The 27,996-nt window shown below is 49.1% G+C and overlaps 1 protein-coding gene across 8 annotated transcripts in view; it reads left to right on the forward strand.

Moving 5' to 3' along the window:
• The window catches only part of AMPD3 (adenosine monophosphate deaminase 3), a 48,938-nt gene extending 21,007 nt beyond the window's left edge, over window positions 1–27,931 (forward strand). For 7 of the 8 annotated variants that reach the window (XM_045484500.1, XM_045484498.1, XM_045484501.1 and 4 more), the window contains exons 3-15: window positions 493–697; window positions 4,314–4,476; window positions 6,596–6,815; window positions 8,783–8,912; window positions 13,149–13,343; window positions 14,645–14,776; window positions 15,309–15,472; window positions 16,229–16,355; window positions 19,061–19,224; window positions 20,357–20,477; window positions 21,669–21,842; window positions 23,941–24,051; window positions 25,091–27,931. In XM_045484500.1, the coding sequence (XP_045340456.1) occupies window positions 493–697; window positions 4,314–4,476; window positions 6,596–6,815; window positions 8,783–8,912; window positions 13,149–13,343; window positions 14,645–14,776; window positions 15,309–15,472; window positions 16,229–16,355; window positions 19,061–19,224; window positions 20,357–20,477; window positions 21,669–21,842; window positions 23,941–24,051; window positions 25,091–25,267 (2,083 nt within the window). In that variant the 3' untranslated portion in view covers window positions 25,268–27,931. The remainder of the gene's footprint in view (window positions 1–492; window positions 698–4,313; window positions 4,477–6,595; window positions 6,816–8,782; window positions 8,913–13,148; window positions 13,344–14,644; window positions 14,777–15,308; window positions 15,473–16,228; window positions 16,356–19,060; window positions 19,225–20,356; window positions 20,478–21,668; window positions 21,843–23,940; window positions 24,052–25,090) is intronic. The other variant, XM_045484503.1, reaches the window with a different exon arrangement.
• The last annotated feature ends 65 nt before the right edge of the window (window positions 27,932–27,996 follow it).

The following is a 27,996-nucleotide window of genomic DNA, read 5'->3' on the forward strand; positions in this document are numbered from 1 at the left end:
TGCACAGGCCACAACCATTCTTAGTGACCACAGGGAGGGGTATCTGAGGGCTGTTCTGTACCTCAGGCAGAGAGATGTGTGCAAGAGGAAGGCATAATTGGCAACTTCTTTTTTTTAATTTTTTAAATGTTTATTTTTGAGAGAGAAAGAGAGAGACAGAGACCGGAGGGGGGGGGGGGGGGAGGGGGCGGGGAGGGGCAGAGAGAGACGGAGACACAGAACTTGAAGCAGGCTCCAGACTCTGAGCTGTCAGCACAGAGCCCAGTGCGGGGCTCAAACTTATGGACCACGATATCATGATCTGAGCTGCGGTCAGAAGCTTAACTGACTGAGCCACCCAGGCGCCCATAATTGGCTACTTCTTAATGGTAGGGCCAGTACCAGTGATTAATCAGAGGGAAATTCTCCTGCCATGTACATAACAAAGACTCTTTATCACTTGCCCCAATTAGTGACTGATGCTTCCCACTTTTCCTTGTCCTTGGCTTTTAGAAAGAAAAGTTTCAAGATGATTCGGTCCCAGTCCCTGTCTCTGCAAATGCCTACGCAGCAAGATTGGAAGGGCGCCCCGACAGCCAGTCCGGTCCTGTCTCCCACTACCCCTGTGTTCCCTGGAGCCACTTGCCAGCCCACGCCAGGGCCCTATGCCATTCCCGAGTTCCAGCGGGTCATCATCAGTGGAGATTACTGTGCCGGGGTAAGGTGTCTCCCACTCCCCATTCTCTACCCACTCCCCTGGGGGTTGTATGAAGGCTGATGGCCTTGTGCAGAGGCCAGAGTCCCCTGGGCCACTGGGGACTATGCCCAGCCCTGAAGCCTGGTCTCGTCTGTGGGTATCTAGGAGGTGGCCGGCAGGAGGCACAGAAGTCTGAAGAGAAGGAGGGTCTTAGTAGAGGTTGTGGGGTATGGGTATGTCTAGGGTGCTGCTCATCCCCGTGAGGGGGGCCTAGGGTTGCAGGCTAGCACAGTGGGCTGTGGCTGTGGCCTGCAAGTTCCATGCATTCCCTGGGTCCAGAATGCTTCTCTCTGTCCCTGCAGCCCACTAAGGAAGATGCTAGCTCGGACCCCTCAGTGTTTCCAAGTGTTGAGTGGACTTGAAGTCCAGGTTTGCGTGAAATCGGTTATTGCTTGTTCAGCTTCTCCTATGTGATTAGGCTCAGTATCCTTAAATATAGGCCAAACTCTCCCAACCAGGAAGAGGGGGTTTGAGGAGAAAATGAACAAGCTTGGTTTACACCAAGTCGGTTAATACAGTCACCAAAAATGTGCTGATTTTCCTGGTTGGATGATGCGTTTTTATTGCTTACTTCTTTCTTTTTTTTTTTTTTTCCCCAATTTTTTAATGTTTATTTATTTTTGAGAGACAGAGAGAGACAGAGCACAAGCAGGTGAGAGACAGAGAGAAGGAGACAGAATCTGAAGCAGGCTCCAGGCTCTGAGCTGTCAGCACAGAGCCTGACATGGGGCTCGAACCCACGGACTGAGAGATCATGACCTGAGCTGAAGTAGGACACTCAACCGACTGAGCCACCCAGGTGCCCCTACTTCTTGAAGAGAAATATCAGTTAGTGCCAGGGTTAAGTTTGATTCTATCTCCCTGGCCCTCAACCAGCTACCTGTTGACCTCAATTGACCTTGTTGTTCTCTCTTCTTTTTAACAGTGGTTTTAGAATATATGATATATCTGAGAAAGCAAAGTAGCTACTACTCTTCTTATACATTACCCTGTAGTTTTAAAAAATATGTTATTTGTTTGAGGCAACCCTTGTGTGTTTTCACACAAATAACCTATGTACCTACAATTAATTAGGCACATATAATTTGTTTATTTTTACACAAATGGTAGTTTACACATTATACTGAGTCTAGCTTTTTTCACTTTACGGTACATCTTAGAGATAATGCCATCTCAATAGATAAAGAACTTCCTTGTTCTTTTTTTAAAAATATATATAAGTGCATAATATTCCACTGTGTGGATGTACCACACTTTAAGTTCTTATGGATGGGAATTTTGTTGGATTGGAAACAGTGCAGTCCTTCCCCAAAGAAGCAGTATCCTGACCAGGAGTCCTTGGTGTCTACCTGGCCTCTGACATGTGGGCAGAACAGGAAAAGGGGGAGTTGAAGTAGATTGAAAGCCAGCTGAATGGGAGGATGTTGGCCTGGTTCAGTAGCTAGCTTCTTTCCATTGATTTCCTGGCACAGAGCCCCTGAGCTGGGCAATTGGTCCCCAGAGAACTATGAGTCCATGAGAAACAGGCTGACCTTGCAGATCACCTTGGCCCCCAGTAGGCCCACTGTCAGCATGGGGCCTGCAGTATCTATAAGTGGGCCCATGGCTGGTCATTCCCTGGGATCCCAAGTACCCTCTCTAGCCATGGCCTGAGCCCCTTGCCAGGCTGAGTCCATTGGCTCTGCAAGGTGTTTGGCTTTGTCATTGGCAGGGACATATTTTTGTCTAAGGTTCTAAGGTGTTTGTGTCTTCTCACCTATTCCTGCTACTCTCAGAAGCCATCCACTGGAAGGTGTAAAATGGAATTAACACACTCTTATGGGGACATTTGGAATCAGGAAAGGAGAAGTTACTTTCTTAACCAAAGTGAGGAGCAACGTTTAGTGAAAGTATAAAAACATGCATGGAAAAGATATATACCAACTTCCTTCCTCTGAGGCTGGAGTAGGGTGAAGGAACAAGGAGGGTAGAGTTTTAGCTATATCTATGGTGATTTATTTATTCATGTATATAAGAGATCTGGAACAGTAATGAAAAACATTAAAAGTTTAGCTCTGGAAGGTAAACACATGAGTGTCTGTCATATTATCTTCAGTGCTGTCTTTATGTTTAAAGTATTTTAAAACTAAAAATGATTTAAAAAATTTTTAATGTTTATTTATTTTGAGAGAGAGTGAAGGAGAGTGAGTCGGGGGGGGGGGCAGAGAGAGAGGGAGAGAGAGAATCCCAAGCAGGCTCTACGCTGTCAGCACAGAGCCGGATGCGGGGCTTGAACTCATGAACCATGAGATCATGACCTGAGCCGAAATCAAGAGTCAGACGCTTAACGGACTGAGCCACCCAGGTGCACCAAAACTAAAAATGATTTTTAATTAAAGCAGAGAGGAAAACTTCCAGGAACACCCCTGCCACCCTCCCCACCCCGGCGCCCCATGCTCCACCAGCATCTTGTACCTCCCTCTGCTGTGTCACTTACCTCCTGTTACGACTGTCTGGTTACGGCTTGTCTCCCCAGACACATTCATGTTTCTGCCACACACATCCTTGCCAAACGCACAGAGGTAAATGAGCCCAATGGAAGGTGGGAATTTATCTTGTCTGTCTTTGAGTACGAGGCAGCTCTGGGAAAGCAGAACATGCTTAGGCTTTGGGACCCAGTCAGATCAGAATCCAAAGTTTGACTTTGTAACTTCTGGGCCTCTCTGGGCCGTGGTTTCCCCATTTGTAAAATGGGTTGCCATAAGGACCAAAATGAAATCTAACACTTGTCAACAAGCACTTGTTGCCTGGGTGAATTGAATGATTAACAGACGAATCAGAAGCCAAAGCAAAGCAGCAGACAGAGCGTGCAGAGTTTTTATTTTTCCCTCTGAGGGACTCAGGTGAGTGCCTCACGTGAAAGCGATGATACCCTCTGATCAGACATATGTTCTGGCCTTGCCTCTTCATGTTCAGGATGCGACAGCAGACTGTGGTTTAGTCAGCAGGACTTGGGGCTGGCCTTGGGGGTGCAGACCAAAGTACCTGCCTCTTCCCTAGTCTCTGGCAGCTGTAACTCTCCTCCTGTGCCAAGGGTCCCCAAGACCACCCCTGGGCTCAGTGATTCACTAAAAGGACGTCTAGGACTGAGCACACAGTTATACTCAGGACTAGGATTTATTGCAGCAAATGGATGCAGAGCAAAGTCAGCACCGGGAAAAGGTACAGGGGGTGGAGTATGGAGAGGCCAGACTCCTCTCCCCGTGGAGTCACCAGAACATACTTAATTCTATCAGCATTGATTTATGACAAGTTTGAAGTGTCATCTACCATGGAAGCTCATTAGAGACTCAGCACCTAAGGTTAATAAAAACGTTGTCTCCCAGACTCCCCGAGGAAATCAGGTGTTCGACATAAACCGAGCATAAACTGTACAGTTTAGGCTGGGTGAGCTGCTCGTATGAGTCAGTGGGAGGAATGCCCCCTGAAGCCCAAGTTCCCAGCCACCAGCTGAAAGCCAACTTTACAGTAGATCTTGTTAAGGACAGTGGTCTCAGGCCTGTGATGCGGACTCTTCTCTGCACACCTCCTTCTGCAGATCACCGTGGAGGACTATGAGCAGGCTGCCAAAAGCCTAGCCAAGGCCCTGATGATACGGGAGAAGTATGCCAGACTTGCCTACCATCGCTTCCCACGGACCACGGCCCGGTACCTGGGTGATCAGAGGGTAGACACTGCACCTCCAGAGGAGGGCCTCCCAGGTGGGTGCATGTGGGTCCCAAGTGGGGCACGGCCCAAGAATTGGTACTGGCCAGATGTATTCTCTTTGTTCTGGCTGGATGTATTTCTCCCACATGGTGTTTTAAGAGCAAGGCTCTGGTATTGGCTTCCTACACCCACGTTTGCTGGTTTCCCCAATGTCTGATTCTGTGCGCACTGTGTACCCGACTCTGGGCAGAGCTGAGCTATGGAAGTTACGAGAGAGGCAAAAGATAGTCCCTGAGCTACAGAATCCTCCAGAGACATAGGCAATCTCATTCTGGGTGTTTAACACAACACCATCAGACAGTAAATGTTGAATTGCTGGTGGGGTGGGGTAGTGTGGGGATAGATGCAGAGTGCATGTTCTGGGGGTAGGGAAAGTAGGCTTTGACATCAAACACACCTGCATTCTGGTCTCAGCTCCACCACGTTCTTGGGCAAGGTGTTTCACCAGACCTCAGTTTCTCAATCTGTAAAATGGGAATAATACCTATGCCTTGGGCCTGTTCTGCAGCGTTTGGGGAAGAGGAGGTCAGAGATGGGAGGATGGTTTCTGGTGGAGACTGGCCTGTGAAGGACATAGGAGCAGTAGAGGCTGTAAGTTAGGTGATGTGAATGAATGCAACAAGAAACCACTATCTGTGAAGGTGGTGGTGGGGGATCAGATGAGGGCCTGGTGGTCTGTGCCAGTGCCCAAGGACCTGGCTGCCTGCTGGGTGTAACTGCTGTCGACAGGTCTTCTCCTGTCTGGGTTTTCCTTGAAGCTCTGGGACCTGGGCTTGGGGCATCTGTTGCTACCTGGGACCCTGGGTGTATCTCAACACTTCGGGGCCCATTTCCCTATCTGTCTGAGGCAAGTTGATGCCATCTGCCCCAGTTTGGGCAAGGGCAGACAGGAATGACTGTCAAATGTGTACTCTATACAAAGCAAAGTACCCCGGGGGCTGGAAATGAGCGTGGTGAGACAGAGGCTGTGGCTTCTTGCAGGCCTTGGTCCTGCCTGCATCTCACAGGCCCCTGGCACACTTTAGGGACTCCTGAGCTAACCTGGGGCTGTGCTGCTTCAGCCCCTGTGATGCCTCACTCCTGCTCTGGGACAGTCTGTTCTGAGCACTGAATGGGGGACACTGCCTTGGTTGCTTTCTTTGATGAAGATTCCAGGGAGTTTCCCTAGCTCTCGCTGGCATCTGAGAAGGTGGGCTCTATGTGGGTTGGTTGATGTGCAGAGTTGAAGCCCCCAGTTTTACTGCTATTTAGTAGAACCCATTCCCTGGCCAGAGACAGAGCTTATCAAGAGTTAGGAATACTCATTATAAGAGTAATGAGAATAATGTCCTCTAATTTATGGGTTAGGCGTTACTGTTACAAAGCATTTCTTATGCCCACTTTTGCAGCCTTCACCACAGCCCGTTAAGGCAGGTTGTGTTATTCTCAGATGAGCAGACAGGATCAGAGAGCTGAAGTGGTTTGTTCGGTCTCATAGCTGGGAAATAGCCAAGAGGTGTTTTCTGCCTCCTGTGGGCTAACAGCTATGGGGACAGATAGCTCTGTCATTGCCATTCCCTGCTCTGTGGGAGATAAGCTGCCTATTCTGTGCTCACTTTGGGGAGGAGGAGGCTTTTCCATGCAGCTTCTTGGCTGCCCTCGGCTCAAGAAGATGTGGGAGGACAGGGACAATTATTCCCATTGGGCAGTCCCAAGTGCTGCCTGTTCTTTTATTAGGAGAGGACACAGCTGCCCTTTTTAATGGGCCTGGCATCCCTGTCATGCCCAGGAGGCTGGGGTTCATTTCAGTTAAATTAAAAATATTTACTGAAGTGCTAGCCATGTGCCAGGGTCTGTTCTAGGAAATGGGGATACAGTAGTAAACAAACCAAACATATACTACCTAGGATAAGTAAGTGAAATTATTTTACATAGTGGCAAATGCTAAGGAAACAAAATAAAGCAGGGAAGGAGATACATGATGTCAGGGTAGGTGGGGGTGGGTGGGGTGGTTAGGTTTTAGATAAGATGATGGGGATATCCCTCATTAGAGGACTAAGGAATGTGACTTTTGAGCTCCTGTGAGCTCAAGAGGTCAAGGGCACTTTACCATCACTCAATCCTGTTTTGCAGACTTCCACCCTCCCCCTCCACCCCAGGAAGACCCTTACTGTCTGGATGATGCTCCCCCCAACCTGGGCTACCTGGTCTGCATGCAGGGGGGCATCCTCTTCGTGTATGATAATAAGAAGATGCTGGAGCGCCAGGAGCCCCACAGCCTACCCTACCCCGACCTGGAGACCTACACAGTGGACATGAGCCACATCTTGGCTCTTATCACGGATGGTCCCACGTAAGCCAGCTTTCCCCGGGTCTGCCTCTCTTTGCACGGGGGTTGTTCTGTAGGAAGGGGCTGGGAAAGGTCAGCTCACCCTTTAACTCTGGGCTTGCCTGCACTTCAATCATACCAGAAAGAGAGTACTTGCCCCCTTCCCCAGTGCTTTGTGGGTTCCTGCAACGATTTTCCATCATAGGCTGGCATGTTCTTAGAGTGGTACTACCTGTCCCTTCTGCATCCTAGATGTGGAGCTTCTGTTTGCTGGTGGCCACCTGTGTACCTGAGAGCGGCTGCTCTCCCTCTCCTCAGGCAGGGCAGTGGCCTTGTGGAGATAGCACCCAGGGCATTACCACAGGTTGTAGGGGAGAGGTGAAGGCTGTTGCCGCAGGCATTGGGTTTCCCATGTTTCTGGAGGGGAGAGTGCAGGGAGCCTGGGGACTTTGTGCCATGACCCCCAGGATGCTCATGGGCTTGGCTGAGCTAACCTGTCAGGCGGTCAGTCGTCTCCCTGCATTGGACCCCTCCCTCCTTGGTGAGCACTGCAGCTCATCAGCAGAGGAGGGCCGGCCCCTGAACCCTCAAGTGGCTGTGCTGTGAGTGTCCAGCCAGGACTGGAAAGCTGGGGGAGGGAAAGGGTGCTGGTCATTGCCGAGGGACCTCTCTTGCACTGCCTTAGGTTTTTTCTGGGAATGGTGTGATGCCAGTTCCCAAGAGAGGGAGTGGGCCCCTGGGGGGTGGGCAGAGTAGTTCTCTGTCCTCACTGATCTGAGGACAGATCTGGGAGGGGGAAAGGCAGTTCCCAGCAGGCTTGCCTCTGCCTTGTGAGGAGGAACTTTGAGGGGGAGCCTTGGGAGGGAGGGTAGGGGGAGGACCCTGGCTGTTCTGGGAGGTATGTAAACAGTGGCTGTCCTGTCCAGGAGGCTATCCAGGTGAGACCTGCTGGGGAAAGGATTGGGTGGAGATGGCTTTTGAAATCCCTCATGACTCAGACTCTTCATGCATCCTCTGTGCCACTCTGGGGCTTGCCTCGGCTGACATGGTGACGTTCCAGGGTCGACAGCTGGTCCTTAAGAATGTCCGAGTGATTGCATGCCATGAGAGCTGCTGTTTATTTGGGGGCCACAAGGAAGCAGGGTGGCGTGACTTGTGGTTGAAGGTTCCATGTGGCTTGAGCACAGGCACATGGCCAGACCCCTGGGTTGGTTGTGGGCTGGCAGTTGGCCAGGAGCAGTGAGTTCCCACCCCTGGGGGCCTTTGCTGGCTGGTGGGAGCATCAGTCCATGCAGAGATTTCTGTGCTACTAAACATCCCTACATTCCTAATCTGCCCATGATACAAAACATCCTCTGCTTGTCTTGAGACCTTAGAGTTGAAGGGTCTTCAGGTCTTGGGGTTTGGGGAATGTCATTAGATTACAGGATGCATCCTCTCTATGCCAAAGGTAGGCAGGTCTTGCCTTATAGTTTGACTGTACTCCTGATCTTCTGGGGAGAAGTGAAACTCTTTAAAGAAGTAAAGGTGGCTGAGGATCAATGGGAAGACATAAGGAAGGAAGGAAGGAAGGAAGGAATGAGGAGGGAGACTTTTATTGAGCATCCACTCTGCTCAGAGTTAGGCCCTTCACACACATGAGCCAATTTAACCTCCAGTTCAGTCCTGGGCATTGCCATCTCTGTAGTTGCTCATGGGAAACAGAGGCTTGGGATGAATTACTTAAGCACATAAAGCTAGAAGTCAGAGCACCTGTGTGAGTTTGCAAAGTCAGCTTTCCACTGCCCTGAACTGACTCTCTGCTCATTTCGTGGAATATGTGGAGGTGGTTACACAGGTCAGCTGGGTCTGCAGAAAGCTGGGACCACCACATCCCTCCCTGCTGCATCCTGACCTTGCACCTGGGGGTTGGTCCCCACAGCCACTGGAGGTCTCCAAACTGGAGAGCTCGATGCCACTTCTCCTTAACTGTGGTTTCTCCCCACTTGCAGGAAAACATACTGTCACCGGCGACTAAACTTTCTGGAATCCAAGTTCAGCCTTCATGAGATGTTAAATGAAATGTCTGAGTTCAAAGAGTTGAAGAGTAACCCTCACCGAGACTTCTATAATGTGAGAAAGGTGTGTCAGTGGGCCACTGTTGAGAGCCACCCCTCCCGGTCCCCTTTCCAAACCACTGGGATACCCTGGGGGAGTCTGGGGCTGGACCCCTGTGTGGTCTTCCTTGGCCAGAGGAGTGTGATGTGTACATGCAGAAGGAAGACTGGTGAGTTGCCTTCCTTCTCTCAGGCCATGCCTCAGATCATGCTGGGTATGATTCTAGGTGGAAATCTTTGTCCATATCATGTATCTCTTGGAATGTGCCCTCTTCCTTAGAAAATAGGGTATGGTCTGTCTGTTAATTGTCATAAGACTTGAGGTCAGGCTACTTTTAAGGTAGAGGATGTATTACATTCATCACAGAGAGAAAAGGCTGTTATGAACTCTTTGGGCTTGGGAGTTTGTGGTTTTGCTTCCTTCTGGATCAGGTGTATTTATGGAAAAGATCTGATGTGCTCCTGTCTCTACCACTCCCCAGGGTGGAGGGGGAGGCTTAGCCTGGGCTCAGGTTCCTGTGGCCTGCAGGGGCTGCAGCTGGGGCAGGTGTGTAGGTTAAATGATCATGGATTCCAGCTTTTCCACTTTCTTCCATTCATGAATATCAGTGCTAAGCATGGGGTGTTTGATGTTGAGCAGCAGTCGCTGCCCATCCCCAAGAAGTTCCTAGCCTAGTCCTCTCAGTGTGGTGTTGTGGCAGGGGTGGCTTTCAGGAAGAGGCCAGAACTGAGCTGACTTAAAGAGTGAGTAGGAGTCAGCCTGGAGGGGGGTGGGGTGGGGGGCAAAGGAATGAAGGGGATGGCGTTCCAGCAGAGGGCACAGCATATGCAAAGACTAAGAGGGAGAGGGTGCTATGAGAGAAGAGACTATGACCAGTGTATGCCACGACAGCAGGTGGTGTGGTGTGACAGGAGCTCAGGTGCTGGGGGAGAGCGTGGTGCTGGGCTGTGGGGAGAGTGTGTTGGCAGAGGTGTATGAGGTTCTGGACCATGCAGGGCCCCTGGGGTTCGCAGAGGAAGCTGGGAAGGGGGAGGGGGCATGGTAGTATTCTGGGACAGGAGCTCATAGGGAAAGGGTGGGGATTAGGCTTTGCCTCATGGCCAAACCTGAGCTGAGTCACAGTGGGGTCCTCATCTCCATAGGGGCCTCTGTCCTAGATGTGACCCCTGAGGACTGCCCCTCTCTGGGGCAAGCTTTGATAAGGGAACCTTGGCTGGAGGTACAGGGAGGATGTGGCTCCTCTGTGGAGCCCAGGCCTCCCTGACCTGATTGGGAACACTCAGCTGTGAAGGTTGGAAGGCCTCCTCCAGAGAGGTCCCAAGGTCACTTCTGTTAAGTGAGTTCCCATCCCTGGGGGCCTCCTCTAAGGGGTTCTAAGGTCACTTCTTGTGGTCTGGCATGGACTCCCCTTGGATGGGACCATCCATCCAAGGCTATTCTCAAGGAAGAGCCTTGAGAATGAGAGGTGACTTCAGCTCATGAGCTGTGAGGCTTATGGAAGTGTCTCAGGGGGTTCCAGGTAGAGGTGACAGCATATGTGAGAAATCACCTACCTGGTACCCTTACCTTTGAGCACTATTTGCTCCTTCTCTAAGAGCTTCAGGTGCTCAGACGGGTAGATGCTCAGGCACCATGCCAGCCCCTCTCAGCCCTGCCTAAATGCACTACACGTACCCAGATGGGTGTCTGAGGAAGCTTCTTGCCCAGCCCAGTGCAGTCCTACCCTCCACATGAGTGCTCTGGGCCTACTTCCTGCTGCCTGGGGCTAAGGTGTCCTTGGTGATTTTACTGGCTGGGACACTGCTTCTGAGGTAGGGCCCCAGTGGGTGCTCCTGAGCCAACCAGCTGCTCTCTGGCTGTGATGTGGAAGAGGGTCCTGGAGGGGGCCGTGGTTACCTAACCCTAGGGGTCCCCCTCTCAGTCTGGGGCTAAACGTGCTCTCTGGATAGAGATGGCCTTAACCCCTGTGCCGTAATGCAGTGGCCTGTTTTCTGGCACCACAGCAGTCCATAAACATGGGCCCAGATCTGCTCCAAGTCAGGCCTCTGCTTGCCCCTCCCTGCCTCCAGGGTGCTGACTGCTCTATCTTACCTTGGAAACCTCTTCTGTGAGAGAACTGGCTTTCTGAAACCCAGGGTGGCCTGGGAGGGTGGCCTCCATATTTCTAAGGTAGCTATCAGTGTTGTGAGGGCAAACCAGGGCTGTGCTCTGAGGCAGAAGCTGTGCGTGGCCATTGGGTCTGTGTGGGTGGTGTTTGTGAAAGTATCTGCAACATCACAACAGGTCATGTGTCATGACACCACGGGGGCCCAACCAGCAGGACTGTGTAACTGAGACATTTGTTGTTTGCTCAGAGTTAAGAACCAGGGCCAAGTGTGTTTACTGCTTAGGAGTTGGGTAAGATTAGTCCCCAATCCACTTTGGTTTACGTGCCATATCAGGCATAGCAAATAGGCTTCATCTTCTGTGCCAGACTTGACCATTTGGCAGTGGCTACTCCCAAAGCATAGTGAAAGTGCTGCAATCAATTAGTGATGTCTGATATGCATGTGGAAATGGCCAGTGTTGGCCAGCCCTGTGTGTAAACTGTACTGTTTGCTTACACCTGGATCTTAGGTGAAAACAAGGAACATGCTGGTGTCTCCTCGTGAATTGAAAACACTGACATCCAATGACAGGCTCTTTTACTTGTTTCTAAAATAATCACCTTAGACATTCCGAAGTTTGGATTGGATGCTTCCTGGATTGTCCAGTTGTTTTCTTCCTTCATCTTGTGACTCGTGGGGATAAGGACAGACTGCACCCCCTGCAGTGTGTCATTGGTATGCTAAAGGACACAAGCAGAAAGCCCAGAATGTGCTCTGTCATGCTGAGGTAGTGGAGTCCAGCTGCGTCCTGCTGAGCTAAGCCAGGCTGACCTCTTGTGCATCCCACATGAGCCCAGCCTATCCCTGAGGTGACTGAGCCTTTACAGTGTGCTTTGGGCGATGTTTTAGCTTTTGGTGCTTTGAATTGTTTTATTTCTTTGATGTCTAGTGGTCTTTCTGGTTGGAAGTGGCAAGATTAATGGCAAGAAGGGCCCGGATGAGTCAGTGATGCTGTCAGTGACATAGGGCTGGCTCAGACAATATTCACAGAAATTCAACAGATCAAATGTCTGGTTTGGCCTGACTTGGAGATGCCTGGCCAGCTGTGGACAGCATTCCCTGGCCAGAGGTCAGCCGCCTCCTCATCCTGGCCCTGGCAGAGTACCCAGCCGGCTACAGCAGTAACTGCAGAGCCCATGAGACTGCTGCCTCTCTCCCTGGGGGCCTCCCTGAGGCCCCTTGGGCTCATGCAAGGGGCATCAGGATGCCCACTGTGACTTCAGCCATCCCCCGGATTAGCCAGGTCTCTGTTTCCTCAGGGCTGGTGGCTGATGGGAATATTCCAAGAGAAGTCAGTGGGAAGAATGGCACCTTGTGGGGCATTTGGCGGGCCCTTAGGGTTATTTGAGGATGTGGATATCATCATTTGTTCATCCATCCATCCATTGACTCAACAAATGCATCATATTAGGCTCTGGGTGGGCACTGGAGACTTAGATGCATAAGATGAGGTCTCTGTCCTTGAGCACTGTGCTCCCAGTCTAGTGACAGAGTAGACGGGGAATTTGTAGAGTGAACAGCAGAGACATGTACACTAATGGGAGTGTCCATGCTAGCTTTCCTGGTTGGGCAAGGGAAAAACTGGTCAGTGTGCTGAGGGGATCAGGATTGGCTTCCAGGAGGAGGAGGTTGTTAGAAATTCCCTGTAGGTGGATGAGATTGGTGAGGAGGAAGGAAGACATGCCAGGCAGAGGAGACACATGGGCAAAGTGATGTGGTGCAGAATAGCACAATGCCTCGGGTACCTGTAAGTGGTATGTCATGGCTGGAGCATACAGCAGGCAGTGGTAAGGTGGGAATTAAGGGTGGAAGTAAGCCTTGAATCCCAGGCTAAGGAGTTTGAGCTTTATCTTGAAGACTTGGGGGCCATTGATGGTTTTGTTAGCTGGGGAATGGCCAGACACATTTTAAAAAGATCTCTGGATGCTATAATGAGGTGAATTGAGCAGCAAAACTAGAGGGAGGACCAGTTTCAAAGCCTAGAGGAGAAACTGGGGGGAGGGGTGTAGATTCAGGCATTGGTAGGGCCATGGATACTGAGGTTTTGCCGTCCACTTTGAGGGTTGGACACCCCAATTCTTGTGGCTCATGGCTTGTGGGCACCATGTTGCAGGTGGACACACACATCCACGCAGCTGCCTGCATGAACCAGAAGCACTTGCTGCGCTTTATCAAGCACACATACAAGACAGAGCCTGACAGGACTGTGGCCGAGAAGCGGGGCCGGAAGATCACCCTGCGGCAGGTGTTCGACAGCTTGCACATGGACCCATATGATCTCACTGTCGATTCACTGGATGTCCATGCGGTGAGTGAGGTTCTGCCCTAGTGCCTCAAGCCATCCTGGTTGGGGACTCAACCTGCTGGAAGGAAGCCATGGTTGTGCCTGGAGAGAGGCTGGCGGTGTAAGCAGCTCTTTCTCTTCTAGCCATAGGAGATATAAGAGGTAGTTTGGCCTCAGGGAATAGCAGGGCCATGAGGTCGGAAAAAAGAGTGTGACTGGAGTGAGACAGGTCCCCCTTCTAATTCTCCTTCTGCCAGTTAGGAGTTGTGTGCCCTTAAGCAGGTCACTTAAGCTTTCATTTCCTTGTTTATGAAATGGTGAATGCCATGTGCCTTGTTGATACTACGAAGTTATTAAAATTCTAAATGATGGTGCAGCTGCTATAGAAGACAGTGTGGAGTTTCCTCAAAGAGTTAAATGCAGAATTACTATTATATTCCAGCAATTCCACTTTTAGGAATATACCCAAAAGAATTGAAAGCAGGAACTAAAACAGATACTTGCACACCAGAGCTTATATAGCAGCACTATTCACAACAACCAGTAGGTGGAAATGACCCAAGTGTCCATCAGTAGATGAATGGATAAACAAGATGTGGTAGATACACACAATGGAATATTCTGCAGTCCTAAAAAGGAATGAAGTACTGATACCTGCTACAACACGGGTGAACCTCGAAAACATGCTAAGTCAGAAAAGCCAGACACAAAAGGACAGTGGGTATATGATTTATTCATATGAGGTACGTGGAATAGGCAAATTCATAGAGAGAGAGGGGTGGTTACCAGGGGCAACCAGGAAGAAGGGGTCATGGGGAGTTATTGTTTAATGGGTATAAAGTTTTAGTTTCACAAGATAGAGAGTTGAACTGCACACTTAAAAACTGGTTAAGATGATAAATTTTGTGTTATGTATATTTTACCACAATAAAAAAATCTTAGTAAAACAAATAAAACACAGAATGAAGTAATGTGGAGAAAGTGCCTGATGAAGTCGAAGCAGTAATAGACACCCTTTATTACTGATTGGTTAGTAGTCTGGTGTTTTCTGCTCACTCAGCCAGTGATGCTCCTAACCGTGGTTTCTTGGAGCACGAGATGCCTTGATCCTTCACAGAGGGCCTCAGTACAGGACCCCGGGGCTGACTGAGTGAGGAGACACATCCTGGCCCCAGGACTTTCCAAGATTTCATGCAAGAGCTGACATAGAAGATAGCCATCAGCATGGCTGCACATAGGACCCCCTTGTAAAGGCCTGGAGAGAGAAATGTGTATGGTGGCTACAGAACAATGTGGTGATCTGCCTGGTGGTCTCCTCTCTCCAGGGCCGGCAGACATTCCATCGCTTTGACAAGTTCAACTCCAAATACAACCCTGTGGGGGCCAGTGAGCTGCGCGACCTATATTTGAAAACTGAAAACTACCTGGGAGGAGAGTACTTTGCTCGGATGGTCAAGGCGAGTGAGCCCTGGGCCTCTCCAAGCCCTCTTCCGATACCTGACAGCATCTACCTGCAGAGGGTGGGGGCGCTGCATAGCCTCCTGTTTTCCCCTCCCTGAATCCCCATCGGTCCACCATCCAGCTCAGGCAAGGCACAGGCACCCAGGAGCCCTGTGCAGTGGCCCAGGCTGCCAGCTCCTGAGCATGGGCACACTGGTGCTGCAGGTGCTGAATGCACGCCAGAGGAAGGGAGGGTATCCACCAGTGCTCACAGCAGCCAGGCTCACTGCCCTGTCTGCAGTCTGGATTTGGGGCAGCATAGCTCCATTTGGAGGGGCTTCTGCTGCCTGGCCTGGTTAGACATGTGACTGTGCAGACCACAGCCTTCCCCTCCCCCAGGAAGGAGCCTCTACTGAGATGGAGGAGTAGTTACATGGCAGCGAGAGGATGTAGATTAGGCCTTCCCAGCCTGGGAGCAGGTGGTGAGGGAGCTGCGGGATCCAGCAGCTGGGGTGCTTTTGGGCTGACCTGAGCTCTTCTTGGTGCTAGGAGGTGGCCAGGGAGCTGGAGGAGAGCAAGTACCAGTACTCAGAGCCACGGCTGTCCATCTATGGCCGCAATCCCAAGGAGTGGCCCAAACTGGCCCGCTGGTTCATCCAGCACAAGGTCTACTCACCCAACATGCGCTGGATCATCCAGGTGCCCCGGATCTAGTAAGTGAGGTGACCCGCTGTCTGCCCATGCCCTCTGGGGACACAGCCTGTCCCTCATGGGCTGCTGAGTCTGTACTATTGCTGGTGGGGCCGGTTCTGGTGCCAGCTTGGGCCTCTCCTCCCTAGGGATTTTCCCATAGTGCGGGGGTGGTTGACAAAGTTGTCCTTGTGACACTTAAACTCATTCTTTGAAGAACAAGCCTGTGCAAAACCTAGCAGGAACTACTACCCATCTTCTCAATGGGGTTTGAGGGTGGATTATCCTTTTGCGTGAGCCCCTGGGTATGAGTAACTTGATGGTGGCGTTGCTGGCACTGGATTTCCATGGCTAGGACTCAGATGACCACTGTCCTCTTCCATCTGGCCAATGTGGGGCTCATGGTCCCTGCGTGGGCCAGGATATGTGGTTTAAGGGAACTCAGCTCAGTGGAGGGGAAATTTGAGAACCAAGAAATTTGAGAACTCATCTCTCAGACCTTTGGTCAGCCTGAGTCCCAGCACCCCACTCCAGCATGGCCTCTAGCTTGGAAAAGCTCTCTGATGGGCATAGGTGGGCGTTGACCAATGCCTAGCATTGCAGAACTTGCTGGGAGTTGGAGAGGAGGGGAAGGACCTGTGTTCAAGCCACATCTCTGACTCTACTCCGGGTGTTTAGATGGAAACACAAGTGGCCTGAGGAAGCGATGGGGTTGCTCTCCCACAGACCAACAGGGCTGGTAGGTTCACTTTAATCAGCAAGTCTCTGCTTCCCCCCAGTGACATATTTAGGTCAAAGAAGCTGCTGCCAAGCTTTGGGAAGATGCTGGAGAATATCTTCCTGCCCCTTTTTGAGGCCACAATCAACCCCCAGGATCACCGAGAGCTTCATCTTTTCCTCAAATATGTAAGTGTGGGTGGTGCTTCAGGTGATGTGCCCAGTGGTGAAGGGAAGAGAAAATTCCAAGTGGGTTGGGTCAGGCTTCCCTTCTCAGATCCTGTCACTCTGTGCCCCAGGCAGGAGTGGCCGATCCCAAGAAACTGAATTTCCAAAATAATGAGTTTGCTCCGGGTAGGGGAAGTCCCCTTCTCCTCAGGGGCAGCCTTGGGATGTGGATGGGGTGCCAGGAAGACAGCAGTGGGGAAAGACTGAAGAGTCGGTTCCTGGCTGGGTGGTGCTGGAAAGACTGGATTCTGTCCCCAGAAGCGCCCAGCAGCACCCCCAGGTCTTTAGAAATGTAGACAATCAGTGCTCTTGCTTTTACCTCATAACAATGGTCCTCACGTCTTGTCTGGTTGAGTACACAAGCCCGACAACATGCATTTATCTGGCTAGTTATGGGAGAGGGGAAGAAGGGATAGAGGAGAAGTTAACCAGAAAGGGTATAAGTGGGGCAGGCCCTGATCCCTCCCTCTGGGTTCCCAGAATGGAGATGGCTGTAGACAGTGAGAAGCAAGTTCAGTACCCCATGGAGGTTCTGGGGGTCTGACAGGGAGGGAGGCAGAGAAGGTTCTGGAGAGCTGGGGGTGTGGGAAGGGGTGATGGGGTCTGTGTGTGTGTGTGTGTAGGGGGCTGCTAGGAAATGTTTGGGCAGGCTGAAGGACGTCATTGAATTTATGTTTTAGACAAACACCATGCTGGCTGTTGTATGGAGAAAGGCCGGGAACAGACGGTAGCTAAAGGTGGGGGGAAAGGGGCAAGATGAGAGCCAGGGGGCCTGCTCCGGCAATAGAGACAGATGCCGGGGACTTGCACCAGCAGAACAGCTCACAGTTATTGAGTGTTTGCTGCCTGCCCAGTGATCCACACCATGACATGGTTTTGCTTCAGCTTCATGATTACCTGACTCCATGTCATTTTGTTGGTGTTCATGCTGGGCAGAATTATTACCTGCTTGCTGTATGAAGCACTGTTAATGCTTCCACGGATTGTCTCATTTAATTCAGCCCAGTGAAGCTACTTGCTCCAATCTACATATGAGGAAATCACATGAGGCTCAAAAGTGGTAGAACTGGAATTCATATCCAGGTGTCTGATTCCCCAGCAGGTGTTATTACCCTCATGCTGTAGTGCCTCCCAAGTAGGAAAAGTGAGGCATATGCAGATGGCAGGCCAGGGCTTCTGGGCATGCGGTGGGCATGGTTGTAGCATCGACAGGACCTGGGCAAAGCCTGAAGGTGAGCCCGAGGGAAGAATCTAGGGTGCCTCCCCAGTGCCCGGCTTTGTGGGAGAGTGGACCCTGTGCCTTCAGAGGTCACTACAAGTGGGGGAAAAGCACGCTTGGGGAGGAGGAGGAGTTGGGGATTGGACATATTTTGTGCTTGAGGCCCTCCATCTGTTGAATACAAAGCTGAGAAGAGGGACTGGTGTTACCTCCATGTCAGGCCCTGGAGAGTTCAGGTAAGGCACGGGGCTAGTGAGTACAGAGCAGGGCTCAAGGGCCTCCCTGGCCCCCAGACCCATCCAGGCCATGCTGGGAGCTGTGGTGGCAGCCATGTCATTGCTTTTGACACGTGTTTCTATGACAGGGAAGATTCCGCAAAGACCCTCATGGTCCTTTGCTCCTCTGGGCACCTACTGCCCATATAGGAATGGCAGAGGCTGGCAGACCTGGCCAGGACTCCCCAGTTTGGGCCAGTTGTGGAGCAAGGTGGAGTCATTCAGAGGCTCCTTCCAAAGTGCTGTTGCAGCTGAGTAAAAGTGGGGGAGATGCGTTAGCAGAACTGCTCCTTTGTGCTGGCCGAGAGGCTGTATCTTCTGTAGGTACATGTTTGGTCAGGGGCTGGGAGCAGGTGACCAGGCAGCCAGTGACCAGGGTGGTGCCCCCAGAGGCAAAATTTGGGTCTCAGCTGAGGTGCAGCTACTGTGGAAAGACAGGAAGCTCAGAGGGAAGTTCCCAGGGAGGAGTTGGGGGGCAGAGCACCTCCCTCCTGGGAACCACAGCTCACCCTCCAAGGGGCCCTCCTGGATGGGGCCCACCTTGACCTGTTTGTGAGGCACTGAGACTGGTTTCCTGTGGCCTCACCTGGTACACCCCAGGGGCATCCTCCACTCACAGCCCCAGAGACCAGGCCCAGAGTCCATTTAGGTTCAGAGACTGGTTGTCTTGCGTGGGCAAGCTCCCTAAGCGTTTTGGGTCTGGTTTGTTCATAGTCAAGCCCTCCCTCACAGGATGGCTCTGAGTGTTATATTAGCTGATGTGTGGTAAGTGCATAGGGCCTGCCGTATAGTTGGCCTGTCCCATTCCCCCTCACAGCTGTTGTCACTGCTGCTGATGGCAATTTCTGCTAGCTACCCTGCAGTGTTGCCCTTCTCCTTGGCACAGCAGAGGGATGGGTGGTGGGTGTGGCTGGTCCAGTCTGAGTTTCCCCTCTTACCATCACCACTACCACACTAGGGCTTCACACTCTCCAGTCTGGCCTTCTGGCTACTTTTAGAAGCCACAGAGGGACAGGTTATGGCATCGTCCCCACTTCCGATCCCTGGGAGGAATGTGGCCTCAGTTAGGCTATGGGGTCCCCAGCTGACGGATGAACCTGGGAGGCTTGGCCCCCAAGGCCTTTGGCAGCTCATCTGCCTCAGCTTGATGCAGGACCCCTCCTCCTGCCCAGGTGACAGGGTTTGACAGCGTGGATGATGAATCCAAGCACAGCGACCACATGTTCTCAGACAAGAGCCCCAACCCAGACATCTGGACCAGTGAGCAGAACCCGCCCTACAGCTACTACCTGTACTACATGTATGCCAACATCATGGTGCTCAACAACCTCCGCAGGTGGGTGAGCCCAGCCCCTGCACACACGTCTGTGTGCCCTCACACCTCACACCCAGGGTCATGCCCCAGCACACAACACAGGTCACAGTATTCACAGAGCCATGCACACATGCAGGCCTGCTGCTATGCCGCAGACATGATCGTACAACACAGCCAGACTTTATGCCCGTACACACACGTGTGCATACATATACCCACCAAGAGCTATGCGTGTATCTGTTCATCCCTGATATGATACAGACATGGGACATGCCAACACACATGCATGTTCTTTCCACCGCACCAACAGTGTGCACACATGCATCTATCCATGCAACCGATTATTGTATGTGACAGGCACTGTCCCAGGCACTAGACATCTAACAGAGAACAAAGTAGACTAAATCCACGCCCTCGTGGAGCTCACATCACTATCTTATCTGCACAGGCTCCCACCAGTGCTCACACACACAGGGCACATAAGGCGGGAGTTGGGTGCCCAGAGCAGCAGACACTGAGCTGTTCATCCCCACCCTCTTGCAGGTCTAGCCTCCCTCCTGCCCCTGCTGGGCCATGGGGCCTCTCTAGCTCAGCCTAAGCCAGTGCAGCCTGTGGAGGTTTCAGATGGACCATGATTGAGAGGAGATGGCCTGGTGTTGGGGTGGGGCAGTCCAGGCTGAGCTGCTGGAGGGAGGGGCTTAAGTTCTAGCTCTAGCTGACCTGCCCAGGGGTTTTGAATGCCTGACTCCACCCTCTGGGTTTGCCCATTTTTATGACAAAGTGGTTGGACTCCATGGTTTCACATGGCCTTTGCTGCTCTGAAGGTCTGTGAATCTAGGCTACAAGACCTGGTAAAGAGGGGAAGGTCAGTAGTGGACGGGGACACAGCAAGTTCTCTTTCTACCACTAGGTCCCCTTTCTGTTCCCCAGAGATGGCATCTTTTGGTTCTGAAGATCACTGGACCTGGCTCTCTGTATTTTGGAGGGTGGGGTGGTAGTTTCCAGAGTGCCCTGTGTCAGCTGTGTTGACTCTCCCACGGGTGACTGTCTTCCCTGGAGTAGGTCCTGAGCTAGGAGTACACGCCCCAGGCCTGTGCGGCCCTACACACAGTGGACTAGGGGTCCTTACTGACTAAGAGCCTCACTTCTGCAGGGAACGAGGCCTGAGCACTTTCTTGTTCCGGCCTCACTGTGGAGAGTCTGGCTCCATCACCCACCTGGTGTCTGCGTTCCTGACTGCTGACAACATTTCCCATGGGCTACTCCTCAAGAAGGTAACCAGACCACTCACGGAAACCTGCCCTGCAATGATGGTCCTGCCATGGGCTCCCCTGGGGAGGAGTGGGATCGCTTGGGCTCCTGTCTGCCCTCTGGGAGGCTCTGGCCAGTGACGTTAAAAGGCTGGCGCCTTTTTCTGGGTTGGGCTGTCTGTAGTCATCTTGGTTTCATATTTATCATATTTAATTATGAAAAGAATATAATCAAACATATTGCAATTTGGATCTTCCAAAAGATGGAGAAATGGAAAAAACAAACATTATTGCTATTACTTTAAAAGAAATAGCCATTATTAGCTTTTTCGGATTTCTAATTCTCATCTTTTTTTTTTTTTTTTTTTTTTTTTTTTTACCAGAGCAGATTTCTAATGTGCTTATTATGAGCACAGATTTTTTGTTTGTTTGTTTTGGTTCTACTTTGTCCTTTAACTTTATATAACAAGCATTTTTCTGTGCTGCAACATTTATGCTCCTCATCCTAAAGGCTGTTGGAAGGATGGCCCACCACTTGGATGGTCTATAATTGATTCAGCTAGTCTCTGATTATTCGACAGAGTCTATCAAATTTTTGCTTGTGTAAATAGTAACAACCACGAACTCTGCCCATTTGGTCTTCTCCATATTTTGGATCACTTCCATAAGAAAGATGTTTGCTCAAGCTCCTCTGGTGCCTCTTGTGTCCTGGGGAGGTCTAATTGTGTGTCACAATTCCGTGGGCAGAGGGTGTTACATCAGAAAACCACTCTAGCCCAGTCAGGTCTGCCCCTTCCCATCTCCAAGGAGCCAGAGCGTTTACAGACTCATCCTGGATGTTTGTGGTCAAAGCAACATAACAAAAGCCCAGCATCTCCTGGGCTGACCCACTGGGGGCAGTACCTGGGGGAGGGAAGCAGAGTATGTAGCCTGGGGTCAGTTTGGAGCCTTGCAGCTGCCTTCTTGCCCTGAGCTGTGCCTTGTCTGGAGCCAAGAGGGCGAGCTCCAACAGTAGGTGGAGGGCAGCCCAGGAGGAGAGGGGCATGTGATGTATCAGATGAACATAGAGGTGGGGAAGGGGAGGTGGGGATCTGGGTCTGTTGGCTTCAGGGAGCTCTGTTACACAGACACTAGCCAGACCTTGTTTCCACTGATGAATGCTCCTTCCCTCCCTTCTCTGGCGCTTGTCACCTGAGTTTGGTGGTTCTTTTGCAGAGTCCGGTGTTGCAGTATCTCTACTACCTTGCTCAGATCCCCATTGCCATGTCTCCTCTTAGCAACAACAGTCTGTTCCTTGAATATTCCAAAAACCCTCTGAGGGAATTCCTGCACAAGGGACTCCATGTTTCTCTCTCCACTGATGACCCCATGCAGTTCCACTATACAAAGGTGAGGATGTTAGGTGCCCCAGCCAGCCCTGGTCTGCCCTCCCAACTGCACACACTGGAGAACACACTCAGTTCTGCTTTTGGGGTGGGGTTGGTGCCCAGTGAAGGCAAGAGATAAGCTCCTGGGGAGCAAAAAGTGTTTCTTCCAGGAGCCCTGTCTTTGGAGTCCTTGAACCCATGAAGGCACAATTTTATTTTTTTTGCCTTCTCCATTTTCCCTTTCTTTGGCATTTACTATCTCCATGATGTTGGTAAAGTTACTTGATCTCTATCTTATTCCTCTTCATCTGTAAAATAGGGATGAAATTGTCTCTATGTCTACCTCTGCTTTATTGTGAGGATCCATTAAGATAATGAACCAGAGTCTAACAGAGTGTCTGAATGTAGCATGTATTCAAAATGTTAGTTAACATTTTAATACTATTATTATTATTATTAATTATTATTATTCTACTCTGGATCTGTAGGGCCAGGAAAGAGGAAGGGAAAGGCAATATCATGCATGGGGACCAGCCATTGATTAGTAAAAACATAAGTGCCTGAGTCGTCTAGGACAGGCTCTCCAAGTTTTTGGTCTCAGGACCCCTTTATAAGCTTTAAGAATTAAAGGCCCTCAGAAAGCTGTTGATCACATAAGCTATATCTAGTGATATTTAAGTGTGTTAGAAACTAATTTGAAATTGAAAAATATTAACTCATTTAAAACTAACATTAACAGGGGCGCCTGGGTGGCGCAGTCGGTTGGGCGTCCGACTTCAGCCAGGTCACGATCTCGCGGTCCGTGAGTTCGAGCCCCGCGTCGGGCTCTGGGCTGATGGCTCAGAGCCTGGAGCCTGTTTCCGATTCTGTGTCTCCCTCTCTCTCTGCCCCTCCCCCGTTCATGCTCCGTCTCTCTCTGTCCCAAAAATAAATAAACGTTGAAAAAAAAAAAAAAAAAACTAACATTAACAAGGTTGTGTGTGTCTGGGGGTAGCTCAGTTGGTTAAGCATCTAACTCTTGATTTCAGCTCAGACCATGGTCTCACCATTCGTGGGATTGAGCCCTGCATTGGGCTCTGCACAGACAGTGTGGAGCCTGCTTGGGATTCTCTCTCTCTCTCTCTCTCTCTCTCTCTCTGCCCCTCCCCTGCTCATTCTCCGTCTCCCAAAATAAATACATACTTAAAAAGTAACATTAACAAACCTACCAAATGTTAACATAAATAGCCATTTTTATGGAAACTAGTCATATTGTCCAAAAGCAAAAAAAAAAAAAAAAAAAAAAAAAAATGGCATCAAGAATGGCATTATTTTACATTTTTGCAAATCCCCTTAATGTCTGGTTTAATAGAAGACAGCAGGATTCTTACATCTGCATCTGCATTCAATCGGTTGTGATGCCTTGTTTTTTTATCAAAGTATATGAAGAAAATCTTGCCTCACAAAGGTACATAGTTGGAAGAGGGATGACCTTTCAAAAGGCCTTCAGGACCTTGGATCACATTTTGAGAACTGCTGCTCTAGGTTACAGAGGCAGTGGGGGCGTCCGAGCAGTAATGGGAGAGTTTATGATCAATGGTAGACATTTCACATCCTAGGAGATAAGGCAGAAAGCACAGCTCAAACCCAAATCCCTTTGGGATTACTGTCTCACTACTTGGTCATTTCTCATTCTTATTAAACGTTCCAGCTTTGCTCTTAATACTTTATTCAGATTCACTTTTATTTTGGGGCAATCTTAAGAAAGTGATGTTAAATAAAAAGCAAAGCTACAGAGCAGGTACTAAACATATACACGCCCAGGGTGATTGTCGCAGTGGAACAGAGGCTGGCATCCGCATGACTTGACACAGGGCTTCAAACATGTGCCGGCCAACAAATCAACGTGTAGGGGTTCTTTGACATATCTCTCTTTGGAAACCTGAGAATTCACCAAAGATGATCTTACGAGTTCATAATTTAAGGGGGTGGGAATGTTGTTTGGTTTTCCAGGTGGCAGACATTAAAGAAAAATTAGATCTGCAATGTCTGTCTGATGTTTCTAGCTTTGGGAATATGTGAAGGATTGAAATGGATATCCTACCATCTCATATATTTGCTTTTTGGGGGGGCGGATCTAGGAAGCACTTATGGAAGAATATGCAATTGCTGCTCAAGTGTGGAAGCTGAGCACGTGTGACCTGTGTGAAATCGCCAGGAACAGCGTGCTGCAGAGTGGCCTCTCCCATCAGGTATGGTGTGTGATGGCACTGCCTTCTGTCCCTCTTGTCCCTTCAACACACATACAATGGGTGCCTGCTGCATGTTAGGCACTTTCTAGGCTCTGAGATCCGTGAGGATGACAAGCAGGGTGAACGCTGAAACTCTCTAGGGGAGACCCCTGAATTTTCAAGGCTGCTCTTTCACCCTTTCACACCTCAAACATGACCTCCTCCGAGAGGCCCTCCCTGATCACCATTCTACCACAGCCACACACTTGCCATCATTCTCCAGCCCTTTAATCTGTTTTTCTTCATAACATTTATTACTACTGACATTGTAATATGTAGTTATGTGTTTCCCCGTCTTTCCTTCCAGAATATAAGTTCCATTAGACAGTTTTGTTCAGCATTATATCCCTAGGGCGTAGAATAGTCCCTGGCACATAGTAGGCACTCAGTATTTTTTGGATAGTGAATAGTACCTACACTGAATAAAACATTGTAGGGATGGGACCTGGACATCGGTAATTTTTTTTATAGTTCCCTAGGTGATTCTGATGTGGAGCCAGGGTTGAGAACCATTTCTCTACGTGGTGTCTTAGGCTCCTGGGTACCTCGCTGGGGTGGTGTCACTGGTACAGGAAGAAGCCGCATCGGTGCTGCTCTTATTGGATGCTGATGCAGAGAAGAGCTAAACGTTCACGATTCAATTGTGCAGACCCGCTTCCTAAGACTGTTTGCCCCTGTCAGCTCTTAGGAGGGACTGAGAGTCTTCATGCCTTCATCTTGCCTTCTTCATTGCCAGCAGCTCCTGGAGGTCTTATCTTTTTCTTGTGGTCAAGGAAAGCATAGTCAGAAATGAAGGGAATGAATGTGGGCATCAGGGTGACATGCTCGAGCACATGGGCCAGCAGGAATTTTTAAGAACGCTGTGGGGAACGATGTCCTGGTGAAGGACCAGCTTCAGGGGACTGGTTTGATTTGGTGTGGCTAATGTCAAAGCTGCCGTGGGGATATAGAAAATAAACCTAAGGTATATGGTTTCATTTGTACTTCTCTGGTTCCACAGGAGAAGCAAAAGTTTCTGGGACAAAATTATTATAAAGAAGGACCTGAAGGAAATGATATCCGAAAGACAAATGTTGCTCAGATCCGGATGGCGTTCCGATACGAGACCTTATGCAATGAGCTCAGCTTCCTGTCTGATGCCATGAAATCAGAAGAGATCACAGCTCTGACCAAATAGGTCCAGCAGTGGACAATGCATTTTAACTTTCTGGTTTAATTTCAAGTTTGCTGCGATTAACAGTGGTCAAGATACCAAACTAGGACCGTCCTCCATGTAGAGGATGCCTCTGACTAGTGATTTCGGTTGTACTGTTCACTTTAAGATCTAACATGCCCACTTCTGTTAGTATTTCTGAGTAGTAGATGGTGACTCCTCCTTGGGGATCTGGGAGCTGGACACTTGTCTGTACTCATTCCTAATTTTCCAAATATGTCTCTTGAAACAGCTAGTGCTTGCATTGTTGGGGCCAGGATCTTGCAAGGTCCAGTGCCTACTGACATGAGGTCTGTGTGGTTTTCTGCCAAAATCCTCTATAGACCCTGCAGGCTAGTTGGTAGTTGTTCATTTCAGCCTCTGGCTGGCTGCCTTAAAATCAATTTCAAAGCTCCCTTTCATAAAGGAACTACTTTGAGAGAATTAAAATAGAAAATTTCCTTCTTGACAATTTGCATTTTTTATGAATTTCTTAAAATGTTTTACTTAGCCCTCCTATTTAGGAAGCCACATATGCACATTGAACCAATCGCTTCTGTTCTTGTGTCTTGGTTTTCTCATCTGAAAAGTACGGGTTTGGACTAGATGAGTAGTTCTCAAATGTTCTGTGAATGCCCCCCCCCCCCCGTCCTGGACCACTTCAGGAGGAGGGGGAGGGCAGGGGGAGTGAGGTTCTAGATGCCGCTTTCTTCAAAGCAACTCTTTCATCACTTTTACACTGGGGCTTCTACATATTTTCATTTGAACTACGGACTTTGGAAAACATAGGATTAGATGATCCCTGTTCCTTTTGGTTCTAATATTTTGACTATAGCCCAATTACCATTTTACTTATGAAAAGTTAGGGCCAGAGAGGTGAAATTTGCTTAAGGTCACACAGCTAATAAGTAATAGGACCAGAACTACTTTCCCTACTCCTCTTAATCCAGTCCTTTTCCCCACTGTTCCATTAGGCCTCACAGATGTTAAATTTTACCAGTGTAACCTGTGCATTTTTTTAAGGTGAAATTTCTCCCTTACCTAACATGCAGACTTCTTTAGAAGATATAAGTGGTCCCAGGGGCCAGGTAGAAATTATTTTTAAGACCAAACTGAATTTAAGCTTTACCAATGTACTCTTCATCTGTGTTACTAGTGCCTGGTACATAGTAGGTGCTCAATAAATGTACATTGAATAACTGAATGAATTTCTCTTTTGGCAATTTTTTAAGGATATGTGCTCCAAGTATGCAACAAGCTGCTCAAGAACCTTTCTATTTCTGTGGGCAAATGCAGATGATGACAAGCCTTTCTAAATTATTATAGACTTAGAAGAACTCTATTTTTGCCTGTGAAGATACTTATTTGACTTTAGATGGTCTTGTCCTGTGACTTTATAATGCTTATCCCCTCTACCGATTAACTCAGCATATGGAACAATAAATGTAGTCTTTTTATTAGGCAGACATGTATGCTATCTTCCAGCTAATGATGAAACTAACTTAAAACCCAGTATTTATCTTACACATTCATTATTTTTGAAAAGGCCCCATTTGTATACATTTGTCCTAACTCAGCAATTATTGTACAGTTTTTAATTGTCATTTTATCTGTACCAAGTATTTGTTTTTAATTATTAAATAAATGTCTCAATAATTTAAAACTATTTCAAGTTAATACTATTTAAAGCAAAACAAATGAAGAAACAAAAAGCAGAATCAGACCTATAAATAGAGAACAAACTGATGGTTGCCAGAGGGAATGGGGTGGGAGCATGGGTAACACAGGAAGGGGAGTGGTAGACACAAGCTTCCAGTTATGGAATAAGTCACAGGAATAAAATGCACAGCATCGGAAATAAGTCAATGATATTGTAATAGCACTGTACGGTAACAGATGGTAGCTACACGTGTGGTGAGCATAGCATAACATACAGAGAAGTTGAATCACTATGTTGTACACCCAAAACTAATGTAGCCTTGTGTGTCAACTATACTGAAATAAAAACAATTTTTAAAAAAGATTGGGCATCATGAAAAGTTATAAGTAACAACTACCAATTTATCTTTTACTAAGACTCAGACATAGATGACGTTTATAATGAATACTCAAAAATTTTAAACTGAAGCTCACTAGACCCAGAAGGTGGACCTTTGCTATCTTTTTTCTCTAACTTCTGGCCTGTTACAGTTCCTGAGTAAAACCACACGTGTTCCCTTTCCCTGGATATTACTTTAATCTGTTCAGCCACCATGTATTCGATTTTACCTGTCCTGCAAACTTTTCAGACACCTTTTTCGGTAGCGCTTTGCTCTTTTATCTCATCACTGTACCTAATTGGCTTTGGCCTTTTGCAGGGGCGTGGGGTGGGTGGGGGATGAATCCCTACTTTCTTTTGTGTTCACAGGTGGAATCAAAGGCTATTGTATACTAGCCCATGTTTGTAAAAGAACAAATTTCGAAGCAGGTTATCCCTTACTATAAAAGCCTCAAGTTCATGTATGTGTCACTCCAAACTGCATTGTTGAGATGATCAATAACATTGCTCTTTGCCACATGAAAACCAGTCACAGCTCCTGGGTTGGTATGTACCAAGGTGAGTCCTGGGCATTTACTTCCTTTTATCTTGGATTAAAGCAGAGTTGAAAGCACATCTCTCTGGCTTTCTCTTTACTTGTTTCTGAGTCCTCCACTGGAATATTCATCTTTTTTTG

This window comes from Leopardus geoffroyi, chromosome D1 (genome assembly GCF_018350155.1).
Source record: "Leopardus geoffroyi isolate Oge1 chromosome D1, O.geoffroyi_Oge1_pat1.0, whole genome shotgun sequence".
Classification (NCBI taxonomy): domain Eukaryota; kingdom Metazoa; phylum Chordata; class Mammalia; order Carnivora; family Felidae; genus Leopardus; species Leopardus geoffroyi.